Genomic DNA, 19,299 nt, shown 5'->3' on the forward strand with positions numbered 1-19,299 from the left:
AGCATATGGACTGTTCACCGTGTACAAAATACACTAATTTACCTCACTTAATGTGTTGATTATTGTCGACAATGAAGATGTGATATTACCAGCACGCGTTTTGGTCTAAGCGATCAGAATTCTACATCATAATAAATTCTGACCTTCGTTAATTGGAGTCGCCCCGTCGTTAATTGGTTCTCAGAGACTACCGGTAGTATTTAATTGCCATCTTTAAAACCTGATTCCAACGACTAATTTGTCTTGTACGACATTTACTTCTTCAAGCATGAGTAAACCACGTTTTACTGATTCTATGTAATCGTACAGCAATGGGCCTTTATTCCAACTGTAATACGAGAGGTGGTGGACACGGAGACACATACTCGTGTTTTAGCTTACGGATTTATTTGAATCTCAAAATGAAATGAAATGGGGTTTAACGTCCTGCTGTTTTGCTCCGAACTGGGCTAATGAAGACGGGCATACGCCATACAGTGTGCCATGAGGGAAATTTTGCCCGGACAGCGGCACTACGGCCTATTCTTATATCGAATTCCAACTGTCAAGGGATCATTTACGTGCACGCTAATGTGTACAGGGGACCTCGTTTCGAACGACTGTACCTTGTTCCTTGCCCGACCCACTGTCCTGCACCACTGACAAGAGGGAATCAATGAACTTTCTAGGTCAACGTAGAGATCAAACCTCTAGTTTAACGAGCCAACTTCATACTAAAGGAACCACCGTGGCTCCCTTAAAATCGAAGGAGACCAGGCGCGGAAACAAGTAAATCACCACATGTTAGTCTCAGAATGACCATCTGTTACACAATTGAGGAAATATCACCCTCCATACATGAAATCGATTAGCTTTATCAGATTATGACATTAACCCTGGTCTGACGCGGCCAATGGCCACGTGGAAGTCATTATTACGACCCCTGGCCTGGGTTATGGAAAAGTTGAATTTTACTACATATGCTTACATTCGTATTTCTTGTAGCATATAGCAGATCATGACTCATGCTGGCATTGCACAATGGGTTCTTTGGGTTGTATTCCTAATTGTTTTCAAATTTGAGTGAAGTCTGTGTCACTACAGACCCGGAACTGTACAGCGCAGTGGACGCTTACGGCTAGCCCCCGGATCCATTCACTTTTTTTGAATTGTCTGTATGTTTGTGTTTTCCTGAGTATGATGTCCTGTCCGTGTATTTGTTTTTGTGTAAATGTTGTGTGGTGCAGCCCCCCTGAACTTACTATTAGATATCATTTTTCTGGTAATGCAATCTGTATTAAAGATTTGATCTGGCATCCTTTGTCTAGAGAGAGTCTATAAGCAGAAACGAACAGTAGATAGGACAGAGCGGAGACCGTGGACGCCTTGGCACGGGACGAGACGTAACGAGGGAGAGGGCCTGGTGCAAGCTAGGCCATGGCTCCCTCAATACAAGTTAGTTCTGGGTGTCTTTAACATAACGATGTTTGTAACTGATATGTAAGAAGCAGAGAATCAAAAGTATTATAGGATGTCATCTGAACCTGATTAAAGACCCAATAGTGTAACACATCGTACAGGCATTAAAACCCATATCAAATAAAATAATCACAGGACTGCTTATGTGTACTGCATTAATCGGTCCAGACTTGGGAATTCGTTTACGAGGCCAATTCACATCGAAGGTCAAGTTATGCTTATGTATACTACATTAATCCGACCAGACTTGGGAATTCGTTTACGAGACCATTTCAGATAGAAGGGCAAGTTCTACCTCGATTCAACCTGCTTATGCCAATGATAATACTGTTGGGCTGTTTCTCCGTTTGGACTAACGACCTCTTTATCACCGATTCATTTTCAATTTCAATTTTCTTCAGATAATACTTTATGTTGGTTTCTTGATGGTTGTCTGTGTAACAAATTCTTCCTGGCCATTTATATAATATTGAATCTGTTAACGATGTAATAAGTGAAGTAAAATTCCATTCGCCTCATTTATTCGCCCCCCCCCATCCCTTTATCCCGTTCCACATCAAACAGGAAACATCATCGCTGTAAGCTAATCAATATACAGATCAGAGTCCATAGAACACCAATAATTAGGTCATTAATATCTCCTTCATTACCCATCAGCTTTATTCGTCGCTTGATGAAGACACGCGGATGATTAATGACGTATTAATAAGGTGTATCACTTCAAAACAAGCTTAAGATTGGTCTACTTAGATAAGGTAAATGAAATGGGATTTAACGTCCTACTGTTCTACTCCTTACCTGGGCTAATGAAGACGGGCATACTCCATAGAGTGTGCTATGAGGGAAATGTTGCCCGGGTAGCTGCGCGACGGCCTACTCTTATATCGAATTGCCAAGGGATCTTTTAAGTGCATGCCAATGTGTACACGGGACCTCGGTTTGTCGTCCCATCCGAACGACTAGACAACTGTCCTTGTCAGGTCCTCCGTCCTGCATCACTGACAAGGAGGACCCACGCCGGAAGTCACTCTTCAAGACAAGTCACTGATTGGTCTACTTACATAAGTTTTTGACTAAATGCAGGACTTCCTCGTCCATACTGAAAGAAAGTTTTTTTTTATGTAAAATATTTCACCTTCTTGTGTCATTTGAATTTTAATCAATCAATTAGTACATTCCGATGGGTTTCTTTTGCTGTGCCAAAATAGTATTTCAACTGTATGTCAGCTTAGTTAACCGATGGATGCGTCTAATGATAATAATAATATAGTCGCAAGGAGGGGGGAGAGGGTATAAAAAGTTTTTGTCATTCGACGAATGTGTCTATTAATAATAATAATATTGGCGGGGGGGGGGGGGATTTATATATATATATATATATATACAAAGTGCTAACATAAATTTGTTACCATCGTGAACTCCACAAATGAAAAGGTCATCGTGAAATAAATAACGTTATTTAACGCCTGCTTCCACAATAAAGCGTGGCTGAATGAGTAAGACGTTGACTTGCTGACATGGAGGTCCCTTGTTCTCCATCTCGGTGTGGGCCGAACTTCCCCCCTGTCTGTGGTACAGAACAGATGGCCTAGCAAGGGACAGCGTATAGTCGTTCGAATACGATGGAAACCCGTGGTCCTGTGTACACATTGGAAAGCCCGGAATAGATACCCTGACAGTTGGGATTCGATATTAGAGTAGGCCATAGCGCCGTTGTCGGGACACATTTGACCTCATAGCACAATGAATCTCGTATGCCTGGCTTCATTAGCCCAGTCGGAGCAGAATAGTAGGACGTAAACCCCATTTCATGTTGACAATAAAGCGATAGATATATATCCATGTCTGGGACTGTACCAACCACTGGAACAGTGGTACTTGAAGTCATGTGTAGCTGATGACAATATAAATTGGTATTCGCCATACAGTTTACTTGACGGCAATGCATAGACACTGGCACTCCTGCCTACTTTTTATCGAATTCTGTCACGGGTTCTCGTATGTGCACGCCCACGTGTACGCGGGACCGCGGCTTTCGTCCCATCCGAACGATTAACCCCTGTGCTTGCTATTCACCTCGTCCTGCATGGGGAACAAGTATTTAACGTCAGTGAATTGTTTTCATCCGGCTGACAGATATGTTTTTTTTTATATAGGCAAGAAATAAAACCCAAAACAAGCATAATCTTTTCGCCCAGAGGATTTCTTCAGCGGGATAAAGATTTTATGTTACAGACGAAAGAGGAACAATATACTATTAAAATAAAATTTATTTTAGAAAATCAAAAATTACATTTACATTTCATCAGAAAAATATAAAGAAAAACAAATCTCGAACATCAAATCTCCAAATACAAATCTTGCAAAACATTTGTCAAAAATTCAAAATACAATTAACAAATCTGAAATGACAGATGTCTGATTTATAAAACAAATATTGATTTTAAGATACAAAATTAATGTTAATTTTAAGATACAAAATTAATGTTAATTTTAAGATACAAATGTTAATTTTAAGATACAAATGATAATACAAATGTTAATTTTTAGATACAAATGTTAATTTTAACTTTAGCGGGGATATCTGTAATAACTTTTTGTTATTGCCACCGCCTTACGATACCCATGGAGGGGTTGAAATAGTTATTTATAGATTGATGGCCATCTTATATAATAATACAGTTCGCGAATTTTGATTTAACGATATGTAATGATATATAAGGATTAAAATGTACACAAAATACTTTGTCGTGAGTTTTATTTATGTAGAGAGAGAGAGAGATGAGGTTTAACGTCCACTAGCTTAGGTCATTTCAATAATTCGCTTGTGTGTGTGTGTGGGGGGGGGGCTTTAGCAGTGGGATGACCCGGAGAAAACACACGATTCTGGACAGGCGACCCTACTTCTTGTCACGTACAACCGGGTACTCACATACACGAGTTATCTCCCTTCAGGCGAGTGAGCGTGAAACTCCGATTTGGGCACAAAGCAGCGATGCTTCTTAAATTCAACTAAATTGTTATTTTGTGTTTCCAAGGTCAACATTTTGTAGTTATTGGTTGTTATTTTGGTGTTATTGGGCAGTTATTGGGTGTTATTGTGTAATTCGACGTGCCGCCGTATTTTACAATAAAAAAAATAATAAGAGTGTTGGATTTAGATTTTTTGAAATGGCATTCTTGAATTAATTTCATGGGCGTCAACATTTTGTTTATGATAATGTAAAAGACCGGATAATCTAGACAATGACGTATTATTGTCAAATGTTGACAACGCATCCAGACTAATATTCGTAGACTACAAAACAGTATGCCAATGTCAATTATGACGAACATTTATTTTGTTTCAGTGGATTGGGGGTGTGTGTTGGTCATATGCAATCTTGTATATTAAAGATACATTATTGGAGATTAGATAAAGAGCTGGCAGTTCTCACTATAAAAGTTAAAAACAAGATAATGTAACGGGTATTTGCTGACAATTTCAGTCAAATTGATCCACTCTGAACCGAGCATTTAGAGATTTAATTTTCGGCCTAGCCTCGATCATCATTACTAAAGTCGGTACGATAAAAACATAGATTCGTCGATTATTCATTTCATGATTTAATCATGAATGAAAGTTGAGCAGCAAATCGGATGCTAATCCAGTAAATATCGCAGACTAGCGATGATATCGAGAGTTGATTATGGTCTGGATAAGTTAATTAATGTCTAATTAATAATTTAGATAACATTTTAGGCCCAAATAAAGTCCTGTAATAGAACGATTTAGATCTTGCATAATGTATGCATGTTGCATGACAAATTATATACACCACAATATCTATATATACACTAAGCCTTTAAATATCACTTTAAAACATTTATAGTCACTAAATAAACGGTCTTGTTGTACTTAATAAGCTATGACAATTTCATCATCCATAAATAATACACTGAAAGATGGTTCCGAGTGTCGGCCATAACATCCGAGCACATGTGAATAAAAATAGGTGGCGCTATTGCACTTTCGTACCTCTACCAGTTCCCGTAGTCATAGGCACTTGAAATTTTCAGAGGATGTTACGGGGGGCTAGCAATGACCACACACCAAATTTCAGTCAAATCGATAAATAACTTTTTATTTTACCGACCTTTTAATTTCTAACGAGAGAGAACTTCATCCGTTTGACGCCATTTGCTTTGTTTACTAATTAGACTTGAATAACAAGACACTAAGACGGAAACCGACTCGAATAACAAGACACTTAGACGGAAACCGACACACTGCACTAGCTGCCTAACACAGCAGTTCATAAAAATTAATATAATTTTCGTATACTTTAATTTTTGCGCGAAGCCACCATTTTCTATAAAATACTATTTGGTGTTGATCAGTGGATTGGCCTTTAGGTGTGAATATTGCCGTGACCTTGATTTTGACCTTGAGGCCAAACTTCCCATCCATATCGGGGCCTTTGCGTTTATGCTTGCCGTGGCCTTATTTCCTACTGTATTATCAAAGTTAATGTTCGAGGTGAAAGCAGAGATGACGTCCTTCAGAAAAGATAATTGGGTTAAAGTCGTAGGTCAAGGTCATGTTACAGAAAACTAAACTCAAACTTTTCAAAGTCATTTTTGGGACATTTGACCTTGACTTACGACCTTGACCCCGTAACCATTTTCGAAGGCTATCACATTGGCTTGAATCATGAACGTTTACCTTGGTCCTATCGCACACTGCTCGGTCAGAAAACGGTCAAACGCAGAGGGTCCGTGTCCGAAAGGAAGTCAATAGGCGTGGTCAATGTGAAAGGTCGTGGTGACCTCCACTAGTCACCGTTAACCATCCGTAACCTTGACTCTGACCGTGAGTCCAAACGTCCCATCCATCTCGGGCCCTTTGCGTTTATGCTTGCCGTGGCCTTATTACTAACTGTATTATCAAAGTTAATGTTCGAGGTGAAAGCAGAGACGACGTCCTCCAGAAAAGATAATTGGGTGAAAGTCGTAGGTCAAGGTCATCTTACAGAAAACTAAACTCGGACTTTTCAAAGTCAGTTTTGGGACATTTGACATTGACTTACGACCTTGACCTCGTAACCATTTTCGAAGGCTATCACCTTGACTTGAACCATCAACGTTTACTTTGGTCCTGTCGCACACTGTTCGGTCAGAAAAGGGTCAAACGCAAAGGGCCCGTGTCCGAAAGGAAGTAAATGGGCGTGGTCAATGTGAAAGGTCGTGGTGACCTCCACTAGTCACCTTTAACCATCTGTGACCTTGACTTTGACCTTGAGTCCAAACTTCCTATCCATCTCGGGCCCTTTTCGTTTATGCTTGCCGTGACCCTATTTCTTACTGTATTATCAAAGTTAATGCTTGAGGTGAAAGCAGAGACAACGTCCTTCAGAAAAGTTAAAAGGTCAAAGTCGTAGGTCAAGTTCATGTTACAGAAAACTAAACTCAAACTTTCAAAGTCAGTTTTGGGACATTTGACCTTGACTTACGACCTTGACCCCGTAACCATTTTCGAAGGCTATCAACTTGGCTTGAATCATGGGCGTTTACCTTGGTCCTGTCGCACACTGCTCGATCAGAAAACGGTCAAACGCAGAGGGGCCCGTGTCCGAAAGAACGTCAAAGGGCGTGGTCAATGTGAAAGTTCGTGGTGACCTCCACTAGTCACCTTTAACCATTCGTGACCTTGACTTCGACCTTGAGTCCAAACTTCCCATCAATCTCGGGCCCTTTTCGTTTATGCTTGCCGTGACCCTATTTCTTACTGTATTATCAAAGTTAATGCTTGAGGTGAAATCAAAGACAACGTCCCTCAGAAAAGATAATTGGGTCAAATTCGTAGGTCAAGGTCATGTTATAGAAAACTGAACTCAAACTTTTCAAGGTCAGTTTTGGGACATTTGACCTTGACTTACGAGCTTGACCCGTAACCATTTTCAAAGCCCATCATCTTGGCTTGAACCATCGACGTTTACCCTGACCCTGTCCCAAAAATGAAATAAGGTCACGGCACGCATAAACGCAAAGGGTCCGAGATGGATGGGAAGTTCGGACTCTAGGTCAGGGTCAAGGTCACGGATGGTTAACGGTGACTAGTGGAGGTCACTACGACCTTTCACATTGACCACGCCCATTGACTTCCTTTCGGACACGGGCCCCTCTCCGTTTGACCCTTTTCTGACCGAGCAGTGTGTTACAGAACCAAGGTAAACGTCCATGATTCAAGCCATGGTGATAGCCTTCGAAAATGGTTACGGGGTCAAGGTCGTAAGTCAAGGTCAAATGTCCAAAAAATGACTTTGAAAAGTTTGAGTTTAGTTTTCTGTAACATGACCTTGACCTACGACTTTGACCCAATCATCTTTTCCGAAGGACGTCGTCTCTGCTTTCACCTCGAACATTAACTTTGAAAATACAGAAAGAAATAAGGCCACGGCAATCATAAACGCAAAGGCCCTGATATGGATGGGAAGTTAAGACTCAAGGTCAAAATCAAGGTCACGGCAATATTCACACCTAAAGCCAATCCACTGATCAACACCAAATAGTATTTTATAGAACATGGTGGCTTCGCGCAAAAATTAAAGTATACGAAAATTATATTAATTTTTATGAACTGCAGAGATAGGCAGCTAGTGCAGTGTGTCGGTTTCCGTCTTAGTGTCTTGTTATTCGAGTCTAAATAGTAAACAAAGCAAATGGCGTCAAACAGATAAAGTTCTCTCTCGTTAGAAATTAAAAGGTCGGTAAAATAAAAAGTTATTGATCGATTCGGCTGAAATTTGGTGTGTGGTCATTGCTAGTCCCCCGTAACATCCTCTAATAATTTCAAGTTCCTACGACCACAGGAACTGGTAGAGGTACGAAAGTGCAATAGCGCCAAATAGGTTACGTGGCCTTGTTTTGAAAGTAGTCTCGCTTAACCAGTCTGCCGACCATTCTACGTTTGATTAACAGGCCGGAATAATCAAGACTTCTTTTTTACGAAACATAACAGAAAGCTAGAACAATAAATTGAATTTAGAAACATGCTCGTTGGGCAACTCAACAATTGTTTTAAGAACCTTGTAAAAGTAAAATGAAACTACTGCTAGTATCATGTTCTTGCCCAATGCAAGTATGTCAGAGATATCATTTGTACTAAACCAAAAAATGCCGCCCATAATGGTACAGTTAATGATAAAGCAATTTAAAAAATAAAACGAACGTAATTTCTAAAGCTGCTGTAATAACCAATAAGCTAAATATTACTGCTATTCAGAATCGTCAACAATAGATTTCTTACGGTTGTAATAGTTAATATATGTGTAGAGAAATGCACGTGCGATGGCCATTTACAGTATCATAGACCCTACCGCTGAGTATTATAATAGTGCGTAGTAAGCGAGAAATCACTTCGAGATAAGCCACCGAAGCGTGTATATTCGCTGTGTCGAGACCAAATTTCTGTACGTAAATTTTGGTTGCACGGGTCACTCTATATATGCCAATTTGAAGGACTCGGTGTGTTCCTTATTCCTACCAAATTTCAACTTGTCACCTCGAATAGTGACGGAGATACGCCATCTTGAATGTCGAAAAAATGTTGAAGAAAACATTCGCAAATCTTTCATGCTAAAGCAAACTTCCGAATTTCGAAAAACCGTCAATGAGAGCGCCGATGTGATTAATCCAGAGAGTCTAAAAATGAAAACCTGACGAAGATCCGCCAAGAAATAACCGAGATATGACCATTTGTCTGCCTATCCGTAAATCATGTTTGTCAAAATTGACCCAATTTACATTTAATAAATAGTTCCACGGAGGCCAACAATATGTTGGCAAAATGTTTGCACCATGTACAGTTCGGGCTGCAAACTTTGACTACCCCATAAAAAAATAATAAAAACCATTACACGAACAATACGTGTTTCGAAAGAAGATCCGAAACACGTAATGATAAAAATTACAGAAACAATAGGTAACACGTAGTGAAAACAGGTACGAAACACGTAATACATAAACTTACGAAAACAATAAAAATCTTACATGTATATACAAAGAAAACAAAAGAATACAAGGGAATAGTCAACTTACAATATACAATTTGGAAGTGAAGCATTTAAATTATAGTTCAAAAGTTTGTGCAAAATACAGAGTTTTTAGACGTTTAAATATAGCAGGGTTGAGACTATTTGGACTTCCAGAGGCAATTTGTTCCATTCTTTTGGTGCTGCGTACGCAAAAGCTCTCTCACCAAATTTTGACTTCTGTACTGGACGGGGATCACGTGGCTAAGTGGGTAAGACGCTAGCCCGCTAGCCTGGAGGTCGGGTGTTCGATCCCTGCATTGGCCGAGAAAGTTCATCCAGATTTTCCGGCGTGGTTCTCCCTTGTCAGTGATGCAGGACGGAGGGGCTGACAAGGAAAGCTGTCTAGTCGTTCGGATGGGACGAAAAACCGAGGTCCCGTGTACACATTGGCGTGCACGTAAAAGATGAGTTGGAATTCGATATAAGAGTAGGCCGTAGTGCCGCTGTCCGGGCAAAATTTCCCTCATAGCACACTGTATGGCGTATGCCCGTCTTCATTAGCCCAGGTTAGGAGCAGAACAGTAGGACGTTAAACTCCATTTCATTTCATTTCATTTCTGTACTGGACATACAAGTTTGTGTTTATGAGATAAACGTATGGAAGGAGAAGGTACATATTGTTTAATTAAATCAGATAATAGGATGGCGCCAAAGGATCGTTTAAACAACTGAAAGTGACTGTGTTAATTTTAAAAATGTTGCATTAATTAACCGGTAGCCAATGTAACCGTTTTAGAACAGGTGTAATATGGTCAGATTTGGTGAGAGATAAAATTCGAGCTGCTTTATTCTGGAATTTCTGTTGCTGACTTATAAGAGTTTTAGGAAGAGAATACAATTATCAATTACAATAATCTTAAAATAACCAGAATCGATACATGAGTTTTCATATCAAGGAAGAGTCAAATAACACACCAAGATTTCTGACACAGTTGGATGGGGTTGGGGTTATGGCGGTGCTTCCAATAGTCACATAATTCTATACCTGTTCATTCCATCTGAACTTTATATTTATAAGGAGAGCGAGAGAGAGAGAGAGAGATAAATGGGGTTTAACGTCCACTCGACACAAAATAGGTCATTTCGGGACTAACATATGTTCAACTTTATTTCAACAATTCGCTTGCGTGTAGGGGTCTTTAGCAGTGGGTGAAACCGGAGGACCCCGAGAAAACCCACGAGGTTGGACAGGTGACCCTACTCCTTGTCACATACAACTGGGGAATCGAAACCCCGACAGTTGACACAATGGCAGACCTTATGATACAACGCGCACGCGTTAACCATTCGGCCATCCAACACCCATAATTTTATAGGAGATAGAAAGCTTAGAATTTACAGTTCATAATACTCTTTACATAGATAGGTTTAAGGGCATTGAAGGACTTACTCTAATGTTTTATAATATCATTACTTTCGTTGTTTTACAGGATAAACTCGGTAGATTCTGGGTATAAACCTTCTATGTTGTCTTCTACTTCATTAATACATTCTTTACGATGTGGATTGGAAGAATCTATTACTTCGAGATACTTCTCTCCGGGATATTTAATATGGCTCTTGTATCTTACTGTAAATATAGTAAAATAATTATTGTCAAATTAAAGATGCATTACGTAAGAGCTAAATTTGCAACGTGCAGGTTTTTACGTCGGCTTTAAATTTTATTTGTTTATTTCAAATTTATCCGTGCATTAGGGTATACGTCTTTTGCAATGTTAAAACGGAAAATTTGGTCAAGTTCTCAGTGACTTTTTGATCGATTTTAATAATTCTTATTTCTTTTTTTTAAGATTCTTGATGAAATCCATGACATGCGATTATGAATTTGAAAGCTTTTAGATCTAGTTATTATTATTATTATTTACAACAAATATCGAAGCCTACGCACATTATGTTTTCGCTGTTGATTCATGCTGTTGATTCATGTCTATGTCTGTAGCCATTCGATCAAGACAAACCAACCCCTCCCACCCCATCCATGACTCAACGACAATCGAGCTGAAAACGTGTAGCCAGTTAGTAATATCCTGATATTTTTCTACTGTGTGCGTCCTTTCCTTTTCCCCCAGAAGTTCCAGTATTTTTATATTAAGATTAGCTGTCAAATATATTAAATTTGTCATATATTTAATGGAATAACTACCATATAAATACTTTCGCGTAAAGGCATCTTTAAAAACGACAATGATTCCGCCCCAAATGATTTTTAAATTGACAGAACGTGGCAGTCTAAAGATGGTGGAAATTGTTTCAAGGATGATTGATGTTAATTATACTTACTAGAGTCTGGTTCAAGCCGTTTTATAGCTTGCCAATAACCTTTTAGTTCAAGACATTTTAAAAACTTCTTATACTTCCATATATACCAAATTTGCCATGCGTTATTGGAAATAACTACCATAATATATAAATACTTTCATGGGAATTTGTCTTTAATAACGACAAACGATTGTCAGAAGACAACGGGAAGGTGTTTCCCTGATGACAACTGATTGATGTAAACTATACTTACCAGAGTCTGGTTCAAGCCGTTTTATAGCTAGCCAATAACCTCTTAGTTCAAGACATTTTAAAAACTTCTTATACGCATCGGTTCCACGCCGCCATAACTTCATTAACATTAGACTAACACATCTTCGTTTGTTAGATTCAGCGATCTTCTCTAGTTCATAAACATCATCCTTCGTGAGAACACATTTTGAAAACAAGACAGTTATTAAATCATCCGGATCTAATTCGTGCATCAAGAATGCCATATTATTCCGTATTTTGGAATAATCGTCGTATACCATTTTTCCCTCCTGCTTAATTAAAGGAATTGTCTGTATAATTTTGCATTCTTCATCAACGTCTTTATCTGTAAGTAAAAGTAACAACATGATTGATAAGTATAAATGATTTATTGCCAGGTTCATAAGCAACGATACATATGCCTACCAATAGCTTTGGAGATCTTTTGGCGTGCATGTAGAAAAAAGACCTTGCCCATGGCGGTTGAAATTCGGTGTAGAGCAGGCGGAATGGCCACTGATCAACTTCACCTCAACACTTCCCACCAAATTTGAAAGACATCCGGTAAAAATCATAGCCTCCATCGCGTTCAGAAGATTTTAACCAAAGGTGTACGATGAGTATCGAAAGGTTTCAGCCTCTTAAGCATTCAATACTTCCCACAACATTTTACAACCATCGGTTGCCAGGCAAGATATGCCCACCTTTTGCAAGAGATGGATAGAAAACAAGCTAAACACCAAAGTTATGGTCTGAAGTGCGCAAATATCGACAGAGATTGAGATCTTTAGGACATAAACATAATATATGTTAAGTTTCATCAAAATAAGATACAAATTGTGACCTCTAGAGAGTCCACAACTGTTACACAATTTGCGTACAAAGAGCGGTCATTTTGTCGGGCAATTTAGTTTCGATTTTCCCGAAATTCGAATTCAACCTTCATTATTGTGGAATTGTAATATATTTAAACGGTTTTTAAAATTTATTGCACAAAACCTTTTTTTACAGACCGATTTCGATGAAGATTTGCAGAATAAGCACCAACTTATTCAAAATTAATCGTTTACTATCAAAAATTCTAACTGATTTAAAAGTTTATAGTACGGCTTTCATGAGTTAACAGGTTTAACCAGAGGCCGAACTGCTCAACATACTTATTTTATTGCACAGAAAACCCACCCCGGTTCTCTATATGATTTTTACTAAAACTAATGTAAACCAACAAAAGTGTGCAATAACATTCAATATGTCTGGTTATATTTGCAGGTTAAGCTCCGCTCAATCTACTAGAGGGAAAACAATCTGCTTATTCAACGAATAAGATTTCCCATCCATGTTACAATTTAAAATAGACACCTCTCGTATTATCCACAGATAGCATTTCTTCGTTTCGTTCTGATTTTTTCGGTACTTCTCATTTTTACAGCGGGAAATAAACGAATCCCGATCATCAATTCGCAATAGCCCTATTTTCGAACGTTTTGGAGAACCAAAAACATCGGATAGAAACCTATATTTTAAGTTTCGACAAAATCGTACAAAGATAGCCACGCAAAGTGTGGACATACGTCGTATTACACAGCAGCCGTGTCCCAACTTCAGCTTATCCGAAGGCTTCTCCGTAAACTTAATCACTGTGCATCCATGTTAAGTAAGTTGGAAATGAACTTTGGTCTACCAAATATTTTAGTTGGCATATTGTCCAAACGTTCTATAAATATTCCTTGCGAGCCTGGCTCTGTAATAAGTGGAAATTTGAAAGGTACAAGTAAATTTTGTACATGTTTCATGACGCAATAAAAAATTATATGTTTTAAAAAAAAATAATCCAAATTATAAGTATCTTTTATGTAGTTTGTTTGCAACTTTCTCACAGAACTCAAATATTGCCTTTAATAAAAAGATTTTTAAGTTCTAAAACAAAAGGACCTGAGATGCACCGCTGTACACAAAGCAACAAATATACTAAAAGCGTCATTAGTTTCGCACTTAATCTTTGATTTTGATTTTCATTCACAGGCATGTTGCCATATACATGGAAAGCAAATCAAAGGGCCCTTTGCTCATACCCCTCTATAGGACACATATCTCCTTTAATTCATAAGCTGGTTACTTTCAAATTTAGTGCCAACGTTATTTTTAGTTTTTCTTGCCCTTTCCCCCCTTTTGCGTTGCGATTTCTATTGACGTTTTGGTGTACAATCGAAGGAAAGGAGTTGAATATACATTTTCTACGGGGTTTTGATTAATATTCATGATTTTGAGGAGGGAGTTAGGTGATTGTTAACGTAGAAATATAGGGCGGATAGTTGCATGTTTACTACATCCAATATCTCAAGATTTCCATGGTGAACCCCATACCTGCACTGGAGCAAGAGGTTGCCCTATCTTGTTCCTTCTGTGGCAGAAACCGTTCTTCCTAACGAAAAATTGGAAAAAAGTTAGATCCGGTTGAAGAGACGAAAATTAACATTAAAGTCAGTGGGGAAATTAATGGTGTACTGTGTTCTAATACGGAACACGGGACACAAGTCTACAAACCATAAATAATCGTTGACGTCATATCTATATATGACGTCGATGGGCATAACATTCTGCAAGCCATCGTTGCTGATAAATCACTCAGCTGTGTTGTGTAATTTTGTCTAATTTACACCACTGAGAATCTAGAAGGTCTCAACCAAATTTTAAGGATTTCAAAAGGCATCGGGCGTTCCCGCTGCAGTCTTTCGTATAGACATTGCAACCTCTTCGTTACATCGTGGAATGCTATTCCATAAAGAAGTGACCAGGAAACATACTTTGGTAGTATTTGTCTGTAGTCAGGAGCAACAACTTTAACTTTTATATTATCGAATTTCTAGCCCATTACTGACATGTGTGGGAGTTTTCTTAGATACTCAAAATACACAGCATATGCTTCATTAGTGTCTTAATTATTTGGAGGTTTTATCAAAATCGCAGAAAAATATAAAACAGGATGAGACGTACCTGCGCAAAAATTAGGAGATGTACGTGTGGTACATGTAGTTAAAGGGCCAAACCCGATAATATTCTGGAGACTAAAACTGCTTAATTTTGTAATAAAATCCCTTTAAAAGCCCTTAGAATCCTTTAACTTAGGGCCGAGCAACTAACTCAATATATGTGATACGTTTTCAAACATCTTAAACCCGTCCGTCTTCATCTGGAAATGGGACCAGTGTTCCAAGCTGTATTATGCGGTGTCTGGATAAAACCAGACTTGTATTTTATAAAAATAATGTGTTGGTGAAATTTACCTTTCGTTATCAAGTATAGCACATGGGCCATTCGTTGTATAGACCTGTAAACGAACGGGAATCGATTATTAGGTCACCTAAAGAAGAGATTGACCCGAAATCTTAAAATCTTACGTGTCCGGATAAGCAGTTTTGATGTGCAGGTCCAACCGACTCAATATTTTTAGCTGAAACTTTGAAACATAGTACATACACCACTCCTCTACATTTTGGCACTTAAATTTCATACGCACTCGGACTTATATTTTCGAGGCTCTGTTCAAATCGGGATAGTCCCTTTAACATTTCAAAGCATGCAAGTATTCTCTCAGAGTATTTATGTTCTACATATTTTTATTCGACATTTTGTAGTTGCAGGTAATAGTCATTGTGTGAGAAAAAATGCCGAAAAGTTATGTTATCTTTGACGTGAATGCAGCCATGTTTTATAAGATGACATTTAACAAGATAGATTGCCAGGCAAAAACACATATTCCCACAAAAGCTAAGTCGTCCCATCAAGACTTGTTTTCATTTTCAAACTATGGGTGAATTTACTGATGAAAAATAACACACCAAAAGTAACAAACTATATGCGCTATGAGCACGATTTGTGGATGCGGCGCTATATAAATGGACATATTATTATTATTATATCAGAGTTATTCGCTTCTAATTCTTGGCGCTGCTCAAGGGTCATAACTCTGGCAGTAATTATCGAAAGCCATTGAAAATCAATAGGATTCTTCATAACATGAATTTAAACACCGCTAATCAATTATATTAAAACCTAGAAAATTAATAGGTCTCTTAGCCTTATGAACATTAACATTGCGCGTAAATGATAAATGTCGAGTCAATCGGATCATAACTTTAATCGCTTCCAGAACTTCTATGAGACTATTAAAAATAACTTTATTTGAAAGTTGCTATCAGAAATTGTTGAAAATCAACAGAATTTGTCTGCTCATGAACTTAAGCATAGGGTATGAATTTTAAATAAATCGGTTGTTGACTTGAACCTCTAGAGGATCGACAAGCACTTGTTGACAGCGGGCGGACGGGGGTGACGACAGTACAATTGTTTAAACCATCACCTGAACATTTCAGCATTCAGATAAAAACAGTTTTTGAGAAGACTTTTAAGATGGGGTCGAAACTGAAACATGGACACATTCCGAATGTGCTAAAAGCCACGTGCTTTACGTAGCAAATGGATCATGTATTTATTCCTCGATGCTCATTGTGCCCCCCCTTCGAAAAATGCAACATTTGTGGCGAAATAGCGACCATCTTGTTTAACTTTACAAATTAGATTATCGATATATATATATTGCTCTCGAACAGTTTAATAGACTGATTGACTGTTCTAAAAATACATATACATGCCAAATTAGGGGGAGCTTTGTGTTAATATTTTAGTCACCACGTAAGAGATCTCAAAACTATAACTTCTGGGATGAAATTTAATAATTGAACAATAATGACCTAAAATGTATATATATGGGATTACAATTAGTGGAATAAGCTTACGGCGTCACAACGATCACGATTTATAATGTATCAATTGAGACTAAAAACAAATTGTAATCTGCTTTCATTTTTATATTTGCAGTTTTCTTACTGTACGCTTATGTCTTAAATACCATGAATTTGCTTATCTGAAATGTTGTTACCAAACTTAAAGCCAGTGGCTTTATTTTACTATCGAGCCCTAATAAATGAGACAGACCAGACATACACATTCAGTCAGGCTAAGTGATAGCGATATTAGATATTACATAACTCACCAGTTTTCGTATAATTAGCTTCCCCACCTTCAGTTACATTATAATCTTCCTGTTCTTTTTCTAGTTTTATTATTCTTTTCAACCTCTCTTTAAGTTGTTTGTGATCATCTTTCAACTTTTCGTGTCTCGGTTCAAAAAATGTCCTTAGTGATTCATTCATCTCTCCAGTTTCGAAATGTTCTACTTTAACACCTTGTTCTTGCTCCAGTTCAGCTTTTGAGCCAGAGTTTTGGGTTGGTTTGTGTTCAGCTTTTAAGCCAGAACTTTGAAGTAGGCTCGGAACAGTCTTTTGCAGTTGATTAGTTTCCATGTTCTGTTGAGCTGAAAACGTGATTTTGTGTACAGTCAGGGGCTATAATCCGGGAACCGAGATCTTTGAAATAGAAACCTATAGTTCAGGTTACGAAAAAAAAAATACAAAGGGTGGATATACATCGTATGACACAGCAGCCTTGGTCCAACCGCTGCTTATCCAATGGCTTCTGCGTGAACTTTTTAAGTCCGTCGGATAATAAATTGTTTGAATTAGGCCTTTTCGTCTCAGGAATGTAACACTGTGTAAAATCCGGGTGATAACTTTGGCATGAAAGCGTCCATATGCAATTGTGGACTATTGACCGCAGAACTAATGGACAGGTGTGACAACAATATCCGATAACGTTCAAATGTGAGCGTATAATAAATACAATTGGTAAAGCTACTGTCAAATAGAATTCCTAGAAACTAGGAAATATGCAATACCTTCGTCGATCCTTTCAAATGAAAATCCCACTGGTGATACTTCTTTTTCCCCAATACAACCAGCCGACACTGCTGTTTCTAATTTCTGACGAAGTTCACATTCATTTATATTGGAATCCAAAGATAGCATATGTAAAGTCACCTGTATATAATCATGGCTGCAAAATAGATTCATTAAAATTGTCTTCGATCAAGATTTTCAAATTATATTATGTAATATACATTGCATTTAATTTATGAGCCCGGTTGTATGTTATGATTATAATAATAATAATGTATATTTGCAATGCGCTTAATAATCCATCCATATACGCATGCTCAAAGCGACCACATTTAAAGAGTCTCTACTATTCAAAAAAAGTAGGGGATATTTGATTTTTAAGTGTTATTAAAGTCACCTAATGAAACTGACGATGAAACAAATGACAAAATGAAATGAAGTTCACATTCATCGATTTATTCCAAATGATCATTAGACTAAGTAAGGCACAGACTGACCATTATAAGGGTAAAATGATACCCGGGGTCAAACAGCAAAGTTACCACAGCATCACAACCAAGTCAGTAACGGGTAAATCCTCCTCTGTTTGAAAAACAAGCATTGATCCGACGTGGCATACTCCTAATGAGACGTCTAAGGTCATTTTGGTCCAGATTGTCCCATTCCTGTTGCAACGCAGCAGCAAGTTCTTGGACATTGGCAGGACGTTGTTGACGTTGACGTAACCTCTGTCCAAGCATGTCCCAGACATGCTCGATGAGGGAGAGGTCGGGACTCAGTGCTGGCCAAGGTAATGTGGTGATGTTCTGTTGTTGGAGGTAACCTGTAACGATCCTGGCCCTGTGACATCTTGCGTTGTCATCCTGGAAGATGAAACGGCGGCCATGACGTCGTGCGAACGGCACAACATGGACTACCAAGATGTTGTCCCGGTAGTACTGGCCTGTAACACGCCCTGCAACAACATGTAAAGCCGTTCTTACAGCAACAGTGATGCCTCCCCACACCATAACAGAACCACCCCCAAATCGATCATGTCTGATGACGTTAACGTCTTGGAAGCGCTCGTTTCGACGACGCCACACCCTCCTACGTCTGTCCAAAAAATCAACAGTGAACCTTGACTCATCTGAAAACATCACATTGCTCCAGCGTCGATTATCCCAGTGTTGACGATCCCTACACCAACGACGTCTTGCCTGAATGTGATGATCTCTCAAACAAGGGATCACGCGAGGACGTCGGGCGCGAAGGTGACCCCTATGCAGTCGATTCCGAATCGTCTGGCCACTCACTCTCACACCAGTGTCTGTTTGAAGACGAGCGCTGATCTGATTTGCTGTGATGACACGATTTCTCAAGGCCAAGGTACGGATAAATTGATCCTGGGCTTGAGTTGTCGCCCTTGGTCGACCTGAGCGTGGTCTATCCTGTACAGATTGTGTATCACGGTATCT

At 38.7% G+C, this 19,299-nt stretch overlaps 1 protein-coding gene across 1 annotated transcript; it reads right to left on the reverse strand.

The window, feature by feature from the left end:
* Positions 1–8,348: 8,348 nt before the first annotated feature.
* LOC130012235 (uncharacterized) lies at positions 8,349–18,003 on the reverse strand. The gene is made up of 4 exons (XM_056099642.1): positions 17,842–18,003; positions 17,101–17,421; positions 12,049–12,393; positions 8,349–11,103 (listed from the first exon to the last, which is right to left on the reverse strand). Exons 1-4 carry the CDS (start codon positions 17,969–17,971, stop codon positions 10,958–10,960), a joined length of 942 nt encoding a protein of 313 aa, XP_055955617.1. The 5' UTR covers positions 17,972–18,003; the 3' UTR covers positions 8,349–10,957.
* Positions 18,004–19,299: the final 1,296 nt, after the last annotated feature.

Source organism: Patella vulgata, chromosome 3 (genome assembly GCF_932274485.2).
Source record: "Patella vulgata chromosome 3, xgPatVulg1.2, whole genome shotgun sequence".
Lineage (NCBI taxonomy): Eukaryota > Metazoa > Mollusca > Gastropoda > Patellidae > Patella > Patella vulgata.